Here is a 16,462-nt window from a genome sequence, read left to right as displayed (position 1 = left end):
TAAAACTAAAACCTCTTCCTCTGATTCTGTCTAAACGCTTATGGCTAAGAACAGTTCTTTTGGTGAGTCTTCTAAATCCACCGGGATGCATGCTGCATTCGGTACAAGTGCAGGCGATTTTGGTGTTGTTCATGTTGTTCATTTTAAAGAATTTAGTATTTTGTAAAGAAATAAGGAAGAAAAAAAAACGTGCCTGATAAAAAAGGAATACTAAATTTGCAAAAACAGTCGGTGCTTAAACAATGAAATAAGGCAGTAAAATAACTTTTTTTTTCTCCCTAGTTTTGTTTCATGGAATAGACTAGATGCCAAAATTAAAGAAGATAAAAAGAAAAGACCAAGCACTGGCCAAATGTAAGTTTATAAGAAAAAAAAATAGTGACTAAAACTAATGTCCTTTTTTTTTACATTAGAAATTCCTAATGGGACACATTCGGATGACGAACATGAACCTCATGAGCAAAGTTGTTCTTTCCAACTTAAAGAAACTATAAGAATAACAGACTTATATTGTTGCCTGTTGCTAAAAAGTTCTTTTTGGTAAAGAAAGTTGTCATTGCCCCACATCTTTAATGGCTAATGGCTAATGGCTAATGGCAAATTACGCACATGTGCAAACATAAAGTAAGTAATAAACTAGTATAAGCTTAAAAGCATATATTCTTTTACAATATTTGTCATAAAAAATAATAAAGCAATATATTTATTTGATAAACAAAAAGTTTTGTATGTATTTGTTAATTATAACTGCCTTGTAACAAAATGTCAGCAGAGCTTCTTTATTTTTTTATTCTTTTAGAATATACACGTATTCTTTTTTTATAATGTAAAAGTATTTGCATTTCTATAAAGTATATTCGCTCTTAGATTATTGTATTCATTTGAACAATGAACTTTCTATTGCTAGACCCTGTTTTTTTTTACTTAAACTGTTTTTTTACTTAAACTGTTTTTTACTTAAACTTTTTTTTACCAAATCTTTTTTTTTACCAAGTCTTTTTTTTTTTACCAAGTCTTTTTTTTTAACCAAGTCTTTTTTTTTCCCAAACACGACTATTTTGTTACTTTCTGTTACACATTTCTAATGATCTAAGCTAAAAACCACAGACTGCCTTCCTAATATGTATTTTTCTGAGCAAAATAAAAAAAAGAAGACATCGGCCTTTAAACGATAGAGGGGAACAGGCTTTCCAAAAAAAGATCATTTGAAAAAAAAAGACGCTTTTTTAAAACATGAATAACTCTATGAATACTTACCCTACAAAAAAAAACAAAAATATCAATAAATTTCTTTATTTTTTTCGCACCTAAATCTTTTTTCAAAATTAAAAAAAGTGCAATACAGCAAGATATAATGGTTTCTCATAAAAAAATTATAAAATCTCCGGATTGATGATTGATAGGTCTGTTAAAATTCTACGTCAAAGCCCCTACATTATTTGCAGTGGATGGTCCGCTGATTGGTTTGCTTTCCTCTAGGAAGGTCGTAACAAAAATATACAGTCACTATGTCCGAGTGGTTAAGGAGTATGACTAGAAATCATATGGGCTCTGCCCGCACAGGTTCAAATCCTGTTGGTGACGTTCTCTCATACGTGAGAGGTTGTTTATTTTGTGTCATTTTCTTTTTTTGGCAATGTTACTGTAGCACAAATGATGAAATTTTAGATCAAGAGAACAATGCTGATCACAAGAATAATTTTGATGTCCAGCGACATTGTAACACGCAAGAACAAAACGGCGGAATTTAAATCGTTGCAGTTTATAACGAACGCCTTACAGTTTGCAACGACCACCTTACACTATACAACAACCGCCTCTTATGTTATAACAACCATCCAAAATACCAAAAACAGAACAAAAGCATAAAATCCAAAAACATATAAATAACTCCAAATAATAATCACAAAAATACTTCACTTCTTATTAACTTCTTACTTACTTCACTTCTTATTTTACTTTTTCTTTTTATCAAATAAATATTCTTTTAAAGAGGCAAATTATCTCTTATTTTATTTAACATCAAGAACAAGAAGTCCCTTGAAGCTATCATACTTCATTGTAAAACCCCCTTTTATTTATCTTTTTATCTTTTTTTTTTTTATTTTACCTTTATCAAAACAGTCTGATCTACTTTATAAGATCTGGTGGTCACTATAACAAGCGAATCAAGCCAAATCTGACTCATATAAAAGCAACTCTTATATCAATTACACCCAAATCTGTTTATTTAAACCTTAACTCAACACTCCCAAACAGAGAAACTACTATAAACCAAATTATTACAACATTGATGTCGTTCGACATAGATGTCAAACAACACAAACAATAAGCCACGCCAATTTTTATATAAATAAGATGAATATTTTTAAACAAAATAACATTATCCAATAAATTCAATAAATCAAATCCTCTTGCGCTTAAAAAGCAATCTTTTCTTATTGGATCACAATAACCTTTTCTTTTCTTTTTATTTTTACTTATTCTTTCTGATCTGATACCCGAGTTATCACAAATCAAGAAAGATCCCTTTTATTTTTATCGTTTATCAAACAATCTTATTCTTAACCTTATTGATCTAAAAAGATCTGGTGGTTACTATTCAAAGACAATTTACTCTAAAGAACTGTTAAACGTTCAATCAAGTTACCTAAACTCAAGTCATTCAAGACTTCAAACCTCAATTTAAACAAATCTACATCACTTTAACACAAGCCAAGTCCCAAGTACTAACAAGTTACAATGTTATAAAATTCATAAAAACTATAAAAACTGATTTATCAGATTATTCCAAAATTAAACGAGATAAAAAGTTATTCTTTTATTGTATGCAATCAGCAGTTATATATATATATTGTATCTTGTTAAACGAGGGTTTCGATTATTAGCATGAATTATTCTAAGTCAAGTTTCAGTGTAATTGATCAATGGATTGATCAAAAACAATTAATTCACTTACTTTTGACAAACTTACTTCTGGCATACTTTACTTTTGATTATTTTTAAATAAATATCATTCAACGCAAATCTCTTTTATTATCATTACTATTTTACTAAACATCAACAACAAGTCGAGTCCCTTGAAGTCAAATATCTTCATTGTATCACTGTTAAAGCTCATATCAAGCTACTATTACCTTTATATCAAGACTGATCTACTTTAAACAAGATCTGGTGGTCACTCCTATCAAGAAAATACTCAAATATAACTTTACTTTATATTTGTGATATTTGAGGTTTTATAATATAAAAAGTACTAAGTCTGTTTTGTTCACAAAAATAAGAATGGAGATTTCAATAGGACCCAAAATTATATATGATTTTATTTAATAATATATGTCCAGAGTTTATATACTTTTCACAGTGTAGATATTAATATATGTACTATGCGGATGGCGAAATGCCCACAGCCTTATGCAGATGGCTAAATGTTATATTCTATTATGCAGATCTTTATATAATTTAATATAAGCACTTGCTCCTCATTCACCAGTCTATTTTGGTAGATATACATACATATTAATAAAACTACATTTCCATATACTCACACTATCAATCGTTAATAATGCTTGATTGCTATACAATGATTATCTTTGGAGCACAACAAAGTCAATCAACAAATATAAAAATAAGTGAGACTCAAAGTAGATTGTTCTTTATTCAAGTTAAAAATATGAGGGTATTTATACTTTTCTAATCACGGCTAAATATTAATATTTACAGTATATGACTATTGATTATTAATCGATATTAGACAATGAGTTATTTACATGATTGGCATAGTTTAACATCTTCTTATCAAGAAGTAATTATTAATCCTGATCCAGGAACTTATTAGAATATTCTGGAGTGGATCGGGATTTTATTTGAAGTGGCGTAATACAATGTCCGATATTCCTAATTCGGAGGACCATTGTTCGTAGTAACTTATATTATTACTTTATTACATGTGTAAATACCACAATATTCGAAACTACTTTAAACACTCTATAAATACACAAGGCATAAATAGAAAACAAGCTATTACAACACAATGCAGCAAACTTTAGCAGCATTTGACTTTTCTCTCTCCAATTAGTTTAAATCCAGGAACATACAAACAAACACGTATGAATACTGTTAAGGATACATAAGATTATAGTCACTTTATTTTAGTAAAAGGAATCAAATATGATCCTGAATAGTATGTTGACATAACTTGGAATCATTTATAACATTATTCCCAGCACAGATCAATAAAAGACCTTGATTAGATTTTTATATTAAGCTTTATTCATATTAACTTCACATAGTCAAATAATATGACATGGTTGTAATATAGTTTATTGATGATATGAGCATGTTGAATAAGGAATGACAATTACTTACCGGATCATCATTAAGTCATGTAAACATTTATCCTAACTGAGATATTATTATTAGCCGTAATATCCAATCACGGAACTAGAGGATTTTATATTCATCCGTACCGTCTCCTAAATAGTCCTACGTCCAGAGTTATCTGAAACCATCCCAATAGCATAATTGACAATACAAGCTAGGAACAGGCTAAACTAATAATTAGAAATAGCAATCATCTATTCTGTCGAGTTGATCATAAATCTGTCCTAATTCTTTATCCGTATCATGTCTATAAATACTCTCACTTTTTACATGTAGAATTTAATATATTCAATCTTAGTTATCTTCACTTAATAAAGAGATACCAGGTTCTAACAGTATTTCTTTATCTTTGTTGTTATACTACTTTTACCTAAAACCCCCCTATCCTAAACATAAGCTCTCAACTAAAAATGTTAAGGGATTCTAATATTATGTACGGGTCTATAATTAATTCTGACACTGTTGTACCTGATGTTACCAAGAATTACATCAAAACCCATACCATTAGGGGACAGTTACAGACAGCTAAAGATATGCATTGACAGCTATTGGAACCTGGGTTCTCTATATTGCATAGTTCGACAGCTAACGTGTTAGAATCAATGAACTTCCATGCGAAGATGAAAAAAAGAAGCCATTTTTGACAAAAGAGCATACGAAACGAAAGCTAGCTTAGGCCAGAAAGTACCGCAGCTAGTATATTGATTCATTGCGACAAGTAGTCTTTTCTGATGAAGTAAAAATTAGTATATAGACATCTGACGGTGTCAAGCACTACAGGGTAAGACCAGGCGATGCTTTACGCCCATACCACCTGGAATTTGCAGATAAGCATCTACGTGCGCAATAATTCATGTAGAGGCCTGTAACTAAAACCGTGGTGGGTATAGGTGTTAAGCTTACGATGGATTGTAAATTCAGAGGTTTACCAGCAAATGGCTGGTATCAAATACATGAAGATGCCACAGTAGCACAGTTTTGACAAGTTTCAATTTTACCTTTAGTTAGTTACGAACCCTAAACAGAAGTTGAAATTGACAGTCAAATACTTAGCTGTAACCAACATCTAATGTATTAACTATTAGCCAATGCAAAGTCTAGACTTGTAATGAAGTTGTTTTGTCAAGCCAGAGAGGAGAGAGAGAGAAGGAACCGGACAGGAACTAAGAAGCTTGGATAGACAACTACAAGAGGACAAGAGAAGGTGGCGTTAAGGGCTTGAAGGTGTGAACTGCAAATAGGACTTACGATAGTTGATAAGTAAGAACGAGACAAAGATAAGTAAAGACAGGAATAGACGGACAGTCTAATAGAGAGAATAATACTTGATAATTGACTGATGTTTATTTAATAAAAGATTATGGGTATTTATACTATTATGAGGAATGTAATTTAATAAAAGAATTAACTCGACTTATTAAGCTCTCAACTAAAGAATGTTAAGGGATTCTAATATTGTGTATGGGTCTATAATTAATCCTGACAAGACTTGTATCCAATAGAGCACGTTTGGCACCAGCATAAACTTCAAATCAACACTTATGACACACATATGTATGATGTTGATTATCTATGGGAAAATGTTGATGTGGGATGGAACAAGTTTATTATCTATCTTTGCAAACAATACGTTGGCACCATGCAACTAAGAACTGAAGCTGTTATTAAGGCAAAAGAAGAGCACACAGCTTCTTAATAAAAATGTCACTTTTTTGCAAAAATCGGAATATGGAATTTTTCACATATCGTAAGCCTTTCCTCCTCAACTAGCATAACACAAGTCATTTTAATAGCATTAATATACGTACAACAGGAGGTACTTTTATGCTTTAACAGGAAAGAAGCTTCTGTGCATTAGTTTATCCGGAACATAGAATTAAGCGAGAATTGAATTAAGGTTGCAACACTTTTTTCACCTACTGTATATATTATTTACAAAAAAGGAAAATAAAGCGTGGCATTTGAGGTTGTTACCACATTTTTTGAGTCTTCTTCGTCAACCTTCGTAATAATAACAAACAAACAAAAGGAAAAATTTGATGCGTCACATAAACTTGTATCAATCCCCGAAAATAGTTATGTAATGGTAACAGTAAGTTATAAAACAAATAAGCTTGATGCCCCATATGAGAGACCTTATAAAGTTAAAAGGACCACCCAAGGTGGATCATATGTGCTTGAAGATGAAAAAGGAGATTTATTACCTAAAAACTACCCACCATCCGCACTCAAGATGATATCACAGGATGAAGTAATATCTTCAAATAAATTCTATCAAGTTGAAGCCATCTTAGCACATAAAAAAAGTTAAAGAAAAATATATTTATAAGTGTAGGTGGAAAGGTTATGATGAGAGTGAAGATACCTGGGAGCCTGCATCTCACTTTGCAGATCTTAAATTCATAACTGAATATTGGCAAAGAATTGGTATTGTACCTGAAGACATTAAAACAAAATATAAAATTCTTGATAAAAAAGAAACATCAAACAATACAAACAAGGAGTCTAATCCTCAGTCAAGTAAACGTAAAATATCAATAGACTTAAAAGGAACCAGCTACTTTTCCACAACAATTAATGAGAAGAATAAGAGCCAAGGTAGACGTAAAAGATCTAAACGGTATTGATCATACCTGGGAGGGGATTATGTTGTAGAACAGTAACTGATTGTAGTTGACATTAATAAATATAAGTCTTAATACAAAACCATAATTAAACTAAAATATAAGTTTATTTAAACAAGATCATACAATCAATTTCAATTAAACATGTTCTTTTAGAATATGTATTGTATTCATGAACGTTATTTAATAAGAAGAAGTATCAACTAAAATAACAAAATCCAATCCAATGCCAGGAATATTGCTAATCTTTCACATAATTGAAATAACACGTAATATAACGTTATTCAAACCAGTGCGAAATTCCCAGAATGAAAAGATAATCTATGACAGACATACAAAAGAACAAATGAAAAGTTTTCATAATCATAATTAGAGATGACACTGGCTAAAGTACCTGAAGATTGCAAGAATGATGACAATAGAAGATATCAAGCCACTCACTCAATAAGATATAAATACCTGCCTTCAATTAGAATAATTTTTACTTTAAGTTAAACTGAAATAAAGATCAGTCTCAAAAAGAACACAAACTGTTTCCTGATTTTTGTTTCTACTTTTTTTCTTTATTATTTTTTCCATTATACAACAGCACTTAAATCGCTCATTCTGATCCAAGGTATGTAATGTACTCTGGTAAAATTGGTACAAGTAATCAGTAAAGATATTACAACAAATGGAGATTTATTTCTTATAAATATTTAGCCACTAAGATATTTTTTATAGTTATTGTTTATAAATGATTATCATGATATCATAAATAGAAAATGAAAAGGAAAGCCTTTTTTTTCTTTAATTAGGAGCATAGTCAATGATAGATTTTATTTTGTTTAGCAATCTTTATTAAATCAAGGACAGTCTTTCGCCATTCAAATATCTTTTGTACCTTTGTAAAAAGGACCCGTAAAAGTCTTGGTGTTTTAGAAACAGGCATGACCACACAGTTTTCTTAAGCATACATATCATTATTGAATTTAATCACAAATTCAAAATAAGCCATCATATTTATGGAAGGCATATGTTATTAAACAGAGTATTCAGTAAATAAGAATATTGATCAAATTAAAATTACTTACCAAAGATCTGACAATCAACACAGAGATTAGAAGGTTCAAGTCTTTTATAGCAGAGGTGTATTTAATGAGTTTGATTGCTTCAGATACCTTCAATAGAGCTGGTTCCTTCTTCGTTTCAGAGTCATTGTGATTGAATTCTCCAGAAAACCTACCAACACTGGTGTGAATTTTTGATTGCTAAAGCTAAAACCAATACCACCCCATTCAGTACTATTTGTCACACCTGTTTGAACTTCAAATCTAAGTTAGTAAGAAGAAATTAGTCGATTGTTTCTCTTGTAACTTTACCATTGAAAGCCAATGATGTCATTTTTGCCCATAAAGAGGTTATTTAGATGAAACACAATAGCAAGAGCTGCTGCTGCTGTACATTCTGGCGTTTTGTATGTTAACGGGTTACTAAGGCCATCAATTAGGTTCAAGCTAGAGAAAAATGCAATCAGCATGACACAATTTATTGAATTGAATAGTTTAAAGAAACTCAAAAAAGAGATTCAAAACAGCCAGGGTATTTTATACACATATTGTCATTAGTTCCTTCAAGAATCGACGCCAACTCTAGAATTAAATCCATCCTCCAATGTGTCACTAGTCGAATAATGTTAGCAAACTCTGGTATACATGCAGTATACAATTCAATACTAATATTTCCTCTGTGGTAATTTATTACTCAAATAATATTAAAAGTCCCAAATTATCTCAAAGTTCGATACAAAAATAAAATTATAGCAACAGTATGTTGTATAAAAAATACTCGTCTCCTATAATTATATATTTAAATCATAAATGGTGTTTTCCATTATTTTATGGTAAACTAAAAAGCGTATTAGCAGCAAGGTTGTCTTTACTTCATTTTTCTTTGCGTAAATTTTTTTTTTTTAGTTTACCCTTGGTGAATTGAAATAGGCAATTTAAAAACTCATTCTTGAATCGAACATCATGCTATATAGAGACTATATCCATCCAGAGCCATTAGGTCTTTGCTGAAAAAAGGACTGTTATGACTGTAAGATGCAAATAGAAGGATCCTAGAATTTTTCACAAAATCCATGAGTCATATCAAATAGAAAAAAAAAAAACCTCACAAGGAAAGTTTAGTTTACCCAAAGTACCCAATTATCAGATTCTAAAAGATTTTGTCTTTTTTTGAGTAACTTATCAAACAGAAAAAAATAGAGCCAATCAAGAGTGAGCCAAGAGCTAAAATATCTCAGTGGTTTAAAAAAGTATTTTTTTTTAACCCTTTTTCATTCCTCTTTCCTTTTTTAATAGAAAAAAAATGTACTCTCGTGTTATCCAAGTGCTTTGTATTGGTTTAATTGCCCTTCAAAGCATGGGTCTTGCTCACTTTACAATGACTTATCCTTCCTCTCGCGGTTTCAATGAAGACCAAGAACCCATTTCTCCTTGTGGTGGATTCAATACGGCCAGCTCTGAGCGCGTTGTTTTCCCTCTTCAAAATGCATTCATCGAAATCAATTCTGGTCACACCTCTTATAGCTATGAAATCAATGCCATTACTGGTAACAGTACTGTTCAAGTCGGTAAAGGCAGCCGCAGCTACCCTCAAGCTGCATGCTTGCCTCTTCAATTGACGGATAGTATCAAAAATGGAACAAGTACCACCCTTCAAGTTGTCTATAATGGTGGTGATGGATTATTGTATCAGGTATAAAAAAAAAAAGGAAAATATCTTTTTGTGTATGATTTTCTAACTTTTTTAAAGTGTGTTGATGTTGTTTTTTCAAGCTCTGCTCCTAACTTCAATACAAGCGCTTGTGTTAATGCTGACGGATCAAGTACTACAAGTAACAGCACGACAACAACAACAACAAGCAGTGCATCATCCATGCCTGTTGGGGGCGCTTTTACTTTCATGACTGCTTTGTTCACTTACTTGCTTATTTAATAAATTATTTGAATAAAAGTTTAAAAAAATCTCTCTAGTTGTTGAAATAAGAAATAGAGTTTCAATAAACTGCACTGACTAATTCTTGTTTATTAAAGTCATATCGTTAGATATTTGACGCGTCAAGTATGTAAAGTGGGTTTGAATGGATTATCTAATAGATGTAAAATTGTCTTTTTCGTCACAGTGGTTACTTTTCATCTTATAATATTGTTCATATAAGAATGAAACAGACTAAAATAATGAAAAGAACTGATAATCACTTTTCATTCTCATTTTAACAGAATATTTGTGATAAGAGATTGAGTAATATGATAAGAGAATACTGTATTATAAAAGCCATTAGAAAACGTCATGGGCTCAACAATGATTAACGATGTGCTTTGTCTAATGAAAAAGCAAATTGGAATCAAAAAGCAAAGATGGCTCTTAGCAAATTGAGGTCATTCTAGAAATTAAAGATACATGGAACAGCAAATATAAAAAGAAATTCCCAAATACAGACCCAAGAAAAACATCTAATTTTTCTCGCATCCTGATTGGTTTTCTACTATCATTGGACTTATCAAGGATGATGATACAGTATGCTACAGTATTACTTGGTAAGGATTGCTACACTGTATCACGTGCATGTGGACAATGCTGTTTATCCGCCTATTTTTTATATAAAAGCAATAACTTTGGCCATTTTTTCATGAACTAGCTCAAGCATATTTGTATTTACGTTGGGAATCTATCAATGCCTATTTACAAGGCTAGTATAACTAATGAAGCCCTTTGAGGAAAAGACATCATCATTTTAATATTTCCAGTCACTTGCTTTGTTTATCTCATCCTGCTTTCTCCTTTTCTATAGGTTGTTTAATTTTCAGTTTTATTGAAGGAAAATGGAAACTACTATTAAAATATTACAAGTGCTATTACTTGCCGATACATTCAAATACATCAAGACATCATGACTGATATTCATGTTTTTTTTTGGTATTTGAACCAGTGAAGTTTTTAGGGTTACACTACTTTGTGTCTTTTTTGTTTGCTTTTTAAATATGCATGAAAATAATCCAAGGGCCGAATGATAAATTCCTTATCGACATTGCCAACGTTCGTTTCAAGCAATCTTTGGTTGTTTTGGTATACAAATTAAAAGCACTTGTGCTCAATAGACTCATTTGCAAAACTAGTTTTTTGGGTTTGTAAATTTATGCATTCAATTAACCATAAAAAAAAATCTAAAAAGTTGCATTAAAGTAATACACTCAATTGATTAAAAAATGCACAAAAACCATTTTAGACAAGACATATAGAAAGGTACTCTATTATTTAAGATAATTGAATCTTCCTCTTTAAAGAGAGTTGAATTACTTGAGCATACTACTTTTATTCGAGACTCTTGCAGCAGATGCAATACAGCACATTACTCAAACTTTATTAAAAAAAATGTTGGTTTAGATGGTTGAATACTAGAAAATGAAAGGGGTTTATGTCATAATGAGTAATGTATCTATTCATACTTGACGTGAATTGCAAAGAATTGATCGATAACAAGGGATAAACCTCTGTCTAACTCTTCACTTTACTCTTACATGAGCTTCATGCCACTGAGTCACTTTGTTCTGGAGAAAGGACAAAGTGAAGCAAAGTGAATCGAACGATAAAGAAAACTCAAAAAAAAATATTTTGACATTGTGCGTATTCGTCACCCTTCAGAGAACTTTATTTGACATTCCCGTTGACCGATTTGAAAGGTGCTTGACCAATAAGCCTACATAAGGAAAGGGAATAAAAATGAATAAAAAGCAGAGTCTATTCTTTTATGTATTCGTTGCTTATGCAAATCAATGCAAAAAGAGACATGTAAATTAGGATTCAACGAAACGCAGATGTAAAAACAAAAAAGCAGTTGAATAATAATGCGCTGATCGTATAATCCATGAAAACATATGATGAATGTGTAACTTGATTCCTTTTTTGGTATAAAATTCCTTGTCATTGAGAGGAAGCCAGTGGTTTGGGAGCGAATGGGAATTGTTTTACGTATTCAAACAATCATGTCATGTTTGTTTTAAAAAAAGGAAGTTGATGTATAAAATAAGGTTTCTAGAAGGTTCTTACAATTCAAAACTTTTATTATAAAGAAAAGTTTAGTAACAATCTAGGGTATCTTTTGTTGTTCATTATCATTCGGTGTAGTTAGTGGTGATGAAATATCTGTGAGGGTCTCTTCTTCCTTTGAAGGAGATAACATGGGAGTTGGATTGTTAGCAAGACTCTGAGCCAGCAGAGCTTCATTCATATGAAGTAATGATTGAAGATATTCAGGCGATGGACCCGTCGTTGGTTGTAATACATTAGGAAGTAACTGTGGTTGTGGTTGTTGCTGCTGCTTTATATTACTGTTATCTGTTGGTATATCAAGTGAACCTAACCATCCAATACCTGCTCCACTATATTAAAAAAGAGAGATTAATATTTTATTTTTTTGACATTTTCTGAATTCACAAACCTCTCTTCCCATTCTTGACCCATGCGTTGCATGACAACTTTAAGATTTTCTCTTTGACGTTCTAATTCCTCCAAGTTCTTGTCATAATCAATTAAAGTCTTATCCATAGAAATAATAATAAAAGAGCGAGAGAGAGAGAGAAAAGGAAAATAAAAGAATTTTTTTTATAAAAAAGGAACAAAAAAAAAAGTTATTTACATCGGCGTTTTTTACACATTTTAAAGATCGAATAAAAATTCAACTTTATAGTTTCACTCCCACCCCCCTTTAATTCTTTCATGTTCCATTCGATCTCATCGTAAGAATAAAAAAATTTCTGAAAAAGGAAAAAAAAGGAAGAATATTCTTCCTTATTCTACATGTTTATACCAGATGAAAAAGATCAATTCGACTTGATTATTATGTGGATAAAAGAATGTATTATTTATTTTAATAAAATTATAAGCAAGTATAAGACTTGTTGATAAATTAACTCATGTCTAAAAGATTAATAAAGAAATATAAAAACATAAATGACTCAAAAGCAAAATGATTTCAACACAATCTCTGTTAAGGAAAGTATTCCAAATGCCTTTGATATAATTGCCTTTTTTGGTAATTTGGGTGGATGATGGCTCCTTGCTCAATCTTGTTTGATCATTACACATTTGGTCCAATCAACGAAAAGGGACACATCAGGTTCTAGTAAGTGAACTGTTCAAGACAGAACAATAGACTGAGTTCTTAATAGATTGATTACAATAAGAAAAGCCTACAAAAGGAATACTTTTGTATATGCATAACTGATGCTCTGTTTACATCAGCATCATTCTTTATTCTTCTTTTATTAGTACCTTCTAGAACCTCATTAGGGTTTTAGTCTACTGGGATGATACTTTGTGAATTTGTTACAGAGATGTCATAATGAATGTTATGCTCGTGAATTCTCTCTTGTTATCCCAACAATAAATCAACCTTGAACTCTTTGTGTTATCACTTTTGATCATCATAAATAGTAGCATCTTGACTCTATCAAATGTTTACATCTTAATATAATCTCTTTATTGTCAGGAACCCAATTTTGAAAAGATGATTTCCATTCAAATGATTTATCTCATTAAGGATAAGTCTGATGCAAGCGTATCATACATTTAATAAACATAACAAAGGCTTCTTTTGTTTACTTTTATGAATAAACAAAGTAGCAAAAATAAAGAATCTGATTTTAAAAATCTACCGAATTGTCAAAGATAGAATGTTCTGAATTTGAAACAAAATTTTATCCAACATCAAATAAGAAAAGGAAATGAATACAATGTTTCGCGTTAGAAACTATAAAAACTGGGGAGTTGAAATAAAAAAAAATTGTACGACCAATAAAAGATTTTCATGCTGAATAAAATGTGCTGTTAAACAGCTGCTCAATAAAAGGTTCTTATCATTGCAAATGTTATAAACCCAATAAAAAAAAAAACTTAATAAAATGGGTTGGAAGGCTTTTAGAAAGACTTGAAGGTGAACTGTATACACATCTTCTTTTGTTTTCAAAAGACCTACAAATAAAAGGAGCAAAGAAAAATGTGTGTGTATGGCCTACAAGAGCTTGTATGCTTTAGAGATCTACTCTGTCATTGAGAAAAAGGCTTGACCACACCAATTTAAAATAGCGTCTTGTCTATCTCTTCACATGTGACCTTGTAAGGATGATTTCATTGGCTGATGAAAGGATATGGTTGACTTGTAGTACAAATCCTTTTATTGTTTCATGACAACTTATGCTGGTTTACCAAAGACATGCAAAATTCAATATGTGGTGAAAAAAAAAGTAAAAGAAACATTACAAACAATCTAAAAGTTCTTTTGCAAAGGTGGAAGAGGATATATTTTAGATGAAGTTTGTAACAAAGTAATGAATTCTATTGAGAATCTGTCGTTTTGATTATTCAGTTTGGCAAATCTTTACAAGTACATTAAAAGCATAAAAAAAACAGGGTTTTGAGCTTGCAAATTGTATAGGCTGTTATGAAGGAAGTCTATATTAAGAAGAAGGTTACAGAGTACAACATACACAAAGGCTGCAAACGATACTTTATTTTTTAAAAGAAAACCTACAAAGTCAAAGGGTGCTGCTAAAGCTGCAGATATTAAACATGACACTGTACACAAATGGAGACAAGTAGATGATACGATTTCAAAAAACAAAATGCATCTCAAACAGACCTGTCAGTTTATTCAATGATCAACCTAATGATTATCTGGATAACTCTGAAGGTTTAACCCAAAGCTATTCTGGATTAAAAGTGGCAAAATTTATAAATGATGAATGCAATCCTAGTATCAAATCCGTAAAGCGTCATCCTATTGCCAAGAATAACGAGAGAAATCTGATAGCTCATGCGATTTGGGTTGAAAAATGGCTACAAAAAGGAATATGTGGCTTTCAAAATTGTGTGTTTATGATGAATCATTGTTTGATATGAAGATGCACCGTGAAAGAGCTTGTTACCATCGTGGTTCACTAGCTGTAGTTATATTTCCTATCGATAAAAGCTGTACCATGCACTGTTCTTTATGCAATTTCTATAGTAAACGTCGTCAATATGAATTGGAAAGAACTAGGGAATATTAAAAAAAATGTATGGGGATATAAAGAGAAAGAAGCCCGAAGAAAATTGGCCGATTTCAGCTGATTATTATATGTGATTTATTGATGGTACATCGGATATTAGGAATGAGCTTCCTAAATAAAAGGGTCTCCTATGGTTATAGATAACGCTTCAGTTCATGTACCTGAAATTCTTTACGAATCATGTATATGAAATAGCTACTAACAACATTTTCAAAGTTTTCTATATAAAAATTGGTGTAACAAGTTGCAACACTTTCGCATGCGGTCGGTAATACTTGGCCATAGTTGGCAAGACCTTCTTTTTTTACTACCATACTGATACCTTCAAGGCCGCTGAGTTCATTCCATACTTCTTCAAGATAAGGAATATGAGAAGAGTATTTTTGTTTGAAGCCATCAATTGAAATGCTTTCATTTATAAGTCGACATAAAGAATACCAAAAGTTTTGTTGAAAAAATTCGTTCGGCAAGCCATCTGGGTATTGAGGGATATAGTAGTTTATAAAGAACTGTGCCTTATACATCACATTTCTAATGAACATTGACAAACTCTTGATTTTTTTTTCCAGGATATTGTTAAACGCATCACCTGATATGGGGATCAAAGATCAAAGTGGTACGGATACTGTGTATCTTTGATAATTGAGACCGACCTTGTTTCCAATTACTTCTTGTATTGTGTAATTATGGTTTTTGCATTGCTTGCTTCTCGCAGATGAATGCCTGCTTTCACCACAAGATTTACATGATACGTCTGTTGTTACAACACGGAAATTAAGCGCCCGTTTGGCTGATCTTTTGTTATTCTTCTCTTCTGCTGTATCCTTCCGTTTTACACCTTCTAAAAACTTGGGTTCTTCTGTTTCATTATTGACACATAGTTCACATTACAACAGTCGCTCTATTTAAGGGTGTCTGATTTAAGGGTATTTTCTATTTATGGTTTATCCTAAAGAACGGCATAGGTCCCCAGCATAAATACCACTCTTCTATTTAAGGATGCAGCCTAAATATTTTTTACCACTAAATAGAAAAATGTTTTATTAGTAATGGTTTTTTGGAGCACTCTAACAATAATTTTTTTACTTTGTAAAATAAGATCAAAGATCTGTTTACTCTTTTGACTTATTCAATTCAGCACAAGAGTCAACCAATCTCATTCGAATTCGGCGATGTAATTTACGATCAAGATCGCCCAAAGGAACTTCGTCCATGAGAATAGTTTCATAGGCTTCTCTTGTTTTTTACATTCTACTATATCGACACACTGCTCACTTTCCTCTGTATTATCATTTTCTTCTGTTTCATCAAAGTTCATGATATCTACAGGATCATATGGCCCAAGAAGTTCTTCTATCTCCC

The 16,462-nt window shown here is 31.5% G+C and overlaps 7 protein-coding genes and 1 non-coding gene across 8 annotated transcripts; 5 read left to right on the top strand and 3 right to left on the bottom strand.

Moving 5' to 3' along the window:
- Positions 1-40: 40 nt before the first annotated feature.
- On the top strand, positions 41-423 carry RO3G_10216 (uncharacterized protein; the record flags this gene model as incomplete). The annotated part of the gene is made up of 3 exons (XM_067664801.1): positions 41-162; positions 283-354; positions 414-423. 3 exons carry the CDS (start codon positions 41-43, stop codon positions 421-423), a joined length of 204 nt encoding a protein of 67 aa, XP_067520902.1.
- Positions 424-1,502: 1,079 nt separating this feature from the next.
- Positions 1,503-1,584, top strand: RO3G_19113. Its single transcript has one exon. It is a non-coding gene; the product is annotated as a tRNA-Ser (tRNA).
- A 4,882-nt stretch (positions 1,585-6,466) lies between these two features.
- Positions 6,467-7,183, top strand: RO3G_10215 (uncharacterized protein; the record flags this gene model as incomplete). The annotated part of the gene is made up of 3 exons (XM_067664800.1): positions 6,467-6,475; positions 6,714-6,903; positions 7,164-7,183. The coding sequence occupies 3 exons, from the start codon at positions 6,467-6,469 to the stop codon at positions 7,181-7,183; spliced, it is 219 nt and encodes a 72-aa protein (XP_067520901.1).
- A 986-nt stretch (positions 7,184-8,169) lies between these two features.
- Positions 8,170-8,390, bottom strand: RO3G_10214 (uncharacterized protein; the record flags this gene model as incomplete). Its single annotated transcript, XM_067664799.1, has 2 exons — positions 8,170-8,312; positions 8,369-8,390. 2 exons carry the CDS (start codon positions 8,388-8,390, stop codon positions 8,170-8,172), a joined length of 165 nt encoding a protein of 54 aa, XP_067520900.1.
- A 969-nt stretch (positions 8,391-9,359) lies between these two features.
- Positions 9,360-9,989, top strand: RO3G_10213 (uncharacterized protein; the record flags this gene model as incomplete). Its single annotated transcript, XM_067664798.1, has 2 exons — positions 9,360-9,749; positions 9,807-9,989. The coding sequence occupies 2 exons, from the start codon at positions 9,360-9,362 to the stop codon at positions 9,987-9,989; spliced, it is 573 nt and encodes a 190-aa protein (XP_067520899.1).
- A 2,152-nt stretch (positions 9,990-12,141) lies between these two features.
- RO3G_10212 (uncharacterized protein) lies at positions 12,142-12,599 on the bottom strand (the record flags this gene model as incomplete). Its single annotated transcript, XM_067664797.1, has 2 exons — positions 12,142-12,433; positions 12,493-12,599. The coding sequence occupies 2 exons, from the start codon at positions 12,597-12,599 to the stop codon at positions 12,142-12,144; spliced, it is 399 nt and encodes a 132-aa protein (XP_067520898.1).
- A 1,637-nt stretch (positions 12,600-14,236) lies between these two features.
- On the top strand, positions 14,237-14,710 carry RO3G_10211 (uncharacterized protein; the record flags this gene model as incomplete). Its single annotated transcript, XM_067664796.1, has 4 exons — positions 14,237-14,296; positions 14,327-14,377; positions 14,488-14,528; positions 14,575-14,710. The coding sequence occupies 4 exons, from the start codon at positions 14,237-14,239 to the stop codon at positions 14,708-14,710; spliced, it is 288 nt and encodes a 95-aa protein (XP_067520897.1).
- A 1,379-nt stretch (positions 14,711-16,089) lies between these two features.
- Positions 16,090-16,314, bottom strand: RO3G_10210 (uncharacterized protein; the record flags this gene model as incomplete). The annotated part of the gene is made up of 2 exons (XM_067664795.1): positions 16,090-16,123; positions 16,217-16,314. 2 exons carry the CDS (start codon positions 16,312-16,314, stop codon positions 16,090-16,092), a joined length of 132 nt encoding a protein of 43 aa, XP_067520896.1.
- Between the last annotated feature and the right edge of the window lie 148 nt (positions 16,315-16,462).

This window comes from Rhizopus delemar, genomic scaffold (assembly GCF_000149305.1).
Source record: "Rhizopus delemar RA 99-880 supercont3.7 genomic scaffold, whole genome shotgun sequence".
In the NCBI taxonomy this organism is placed as follows: domain Eukaryota; kingdom Fungi; phylum Mucoromycota; class Mucoromycetes; order Mucorales; family Rhizopodaceae; genus Rhizopus; species Rhizopus delemar.
The sequence above is the reverse complement of the archived record's forward strand: the minus strand, read 5'-3'. Positions and strand labels throughout refer to the sequence as shown.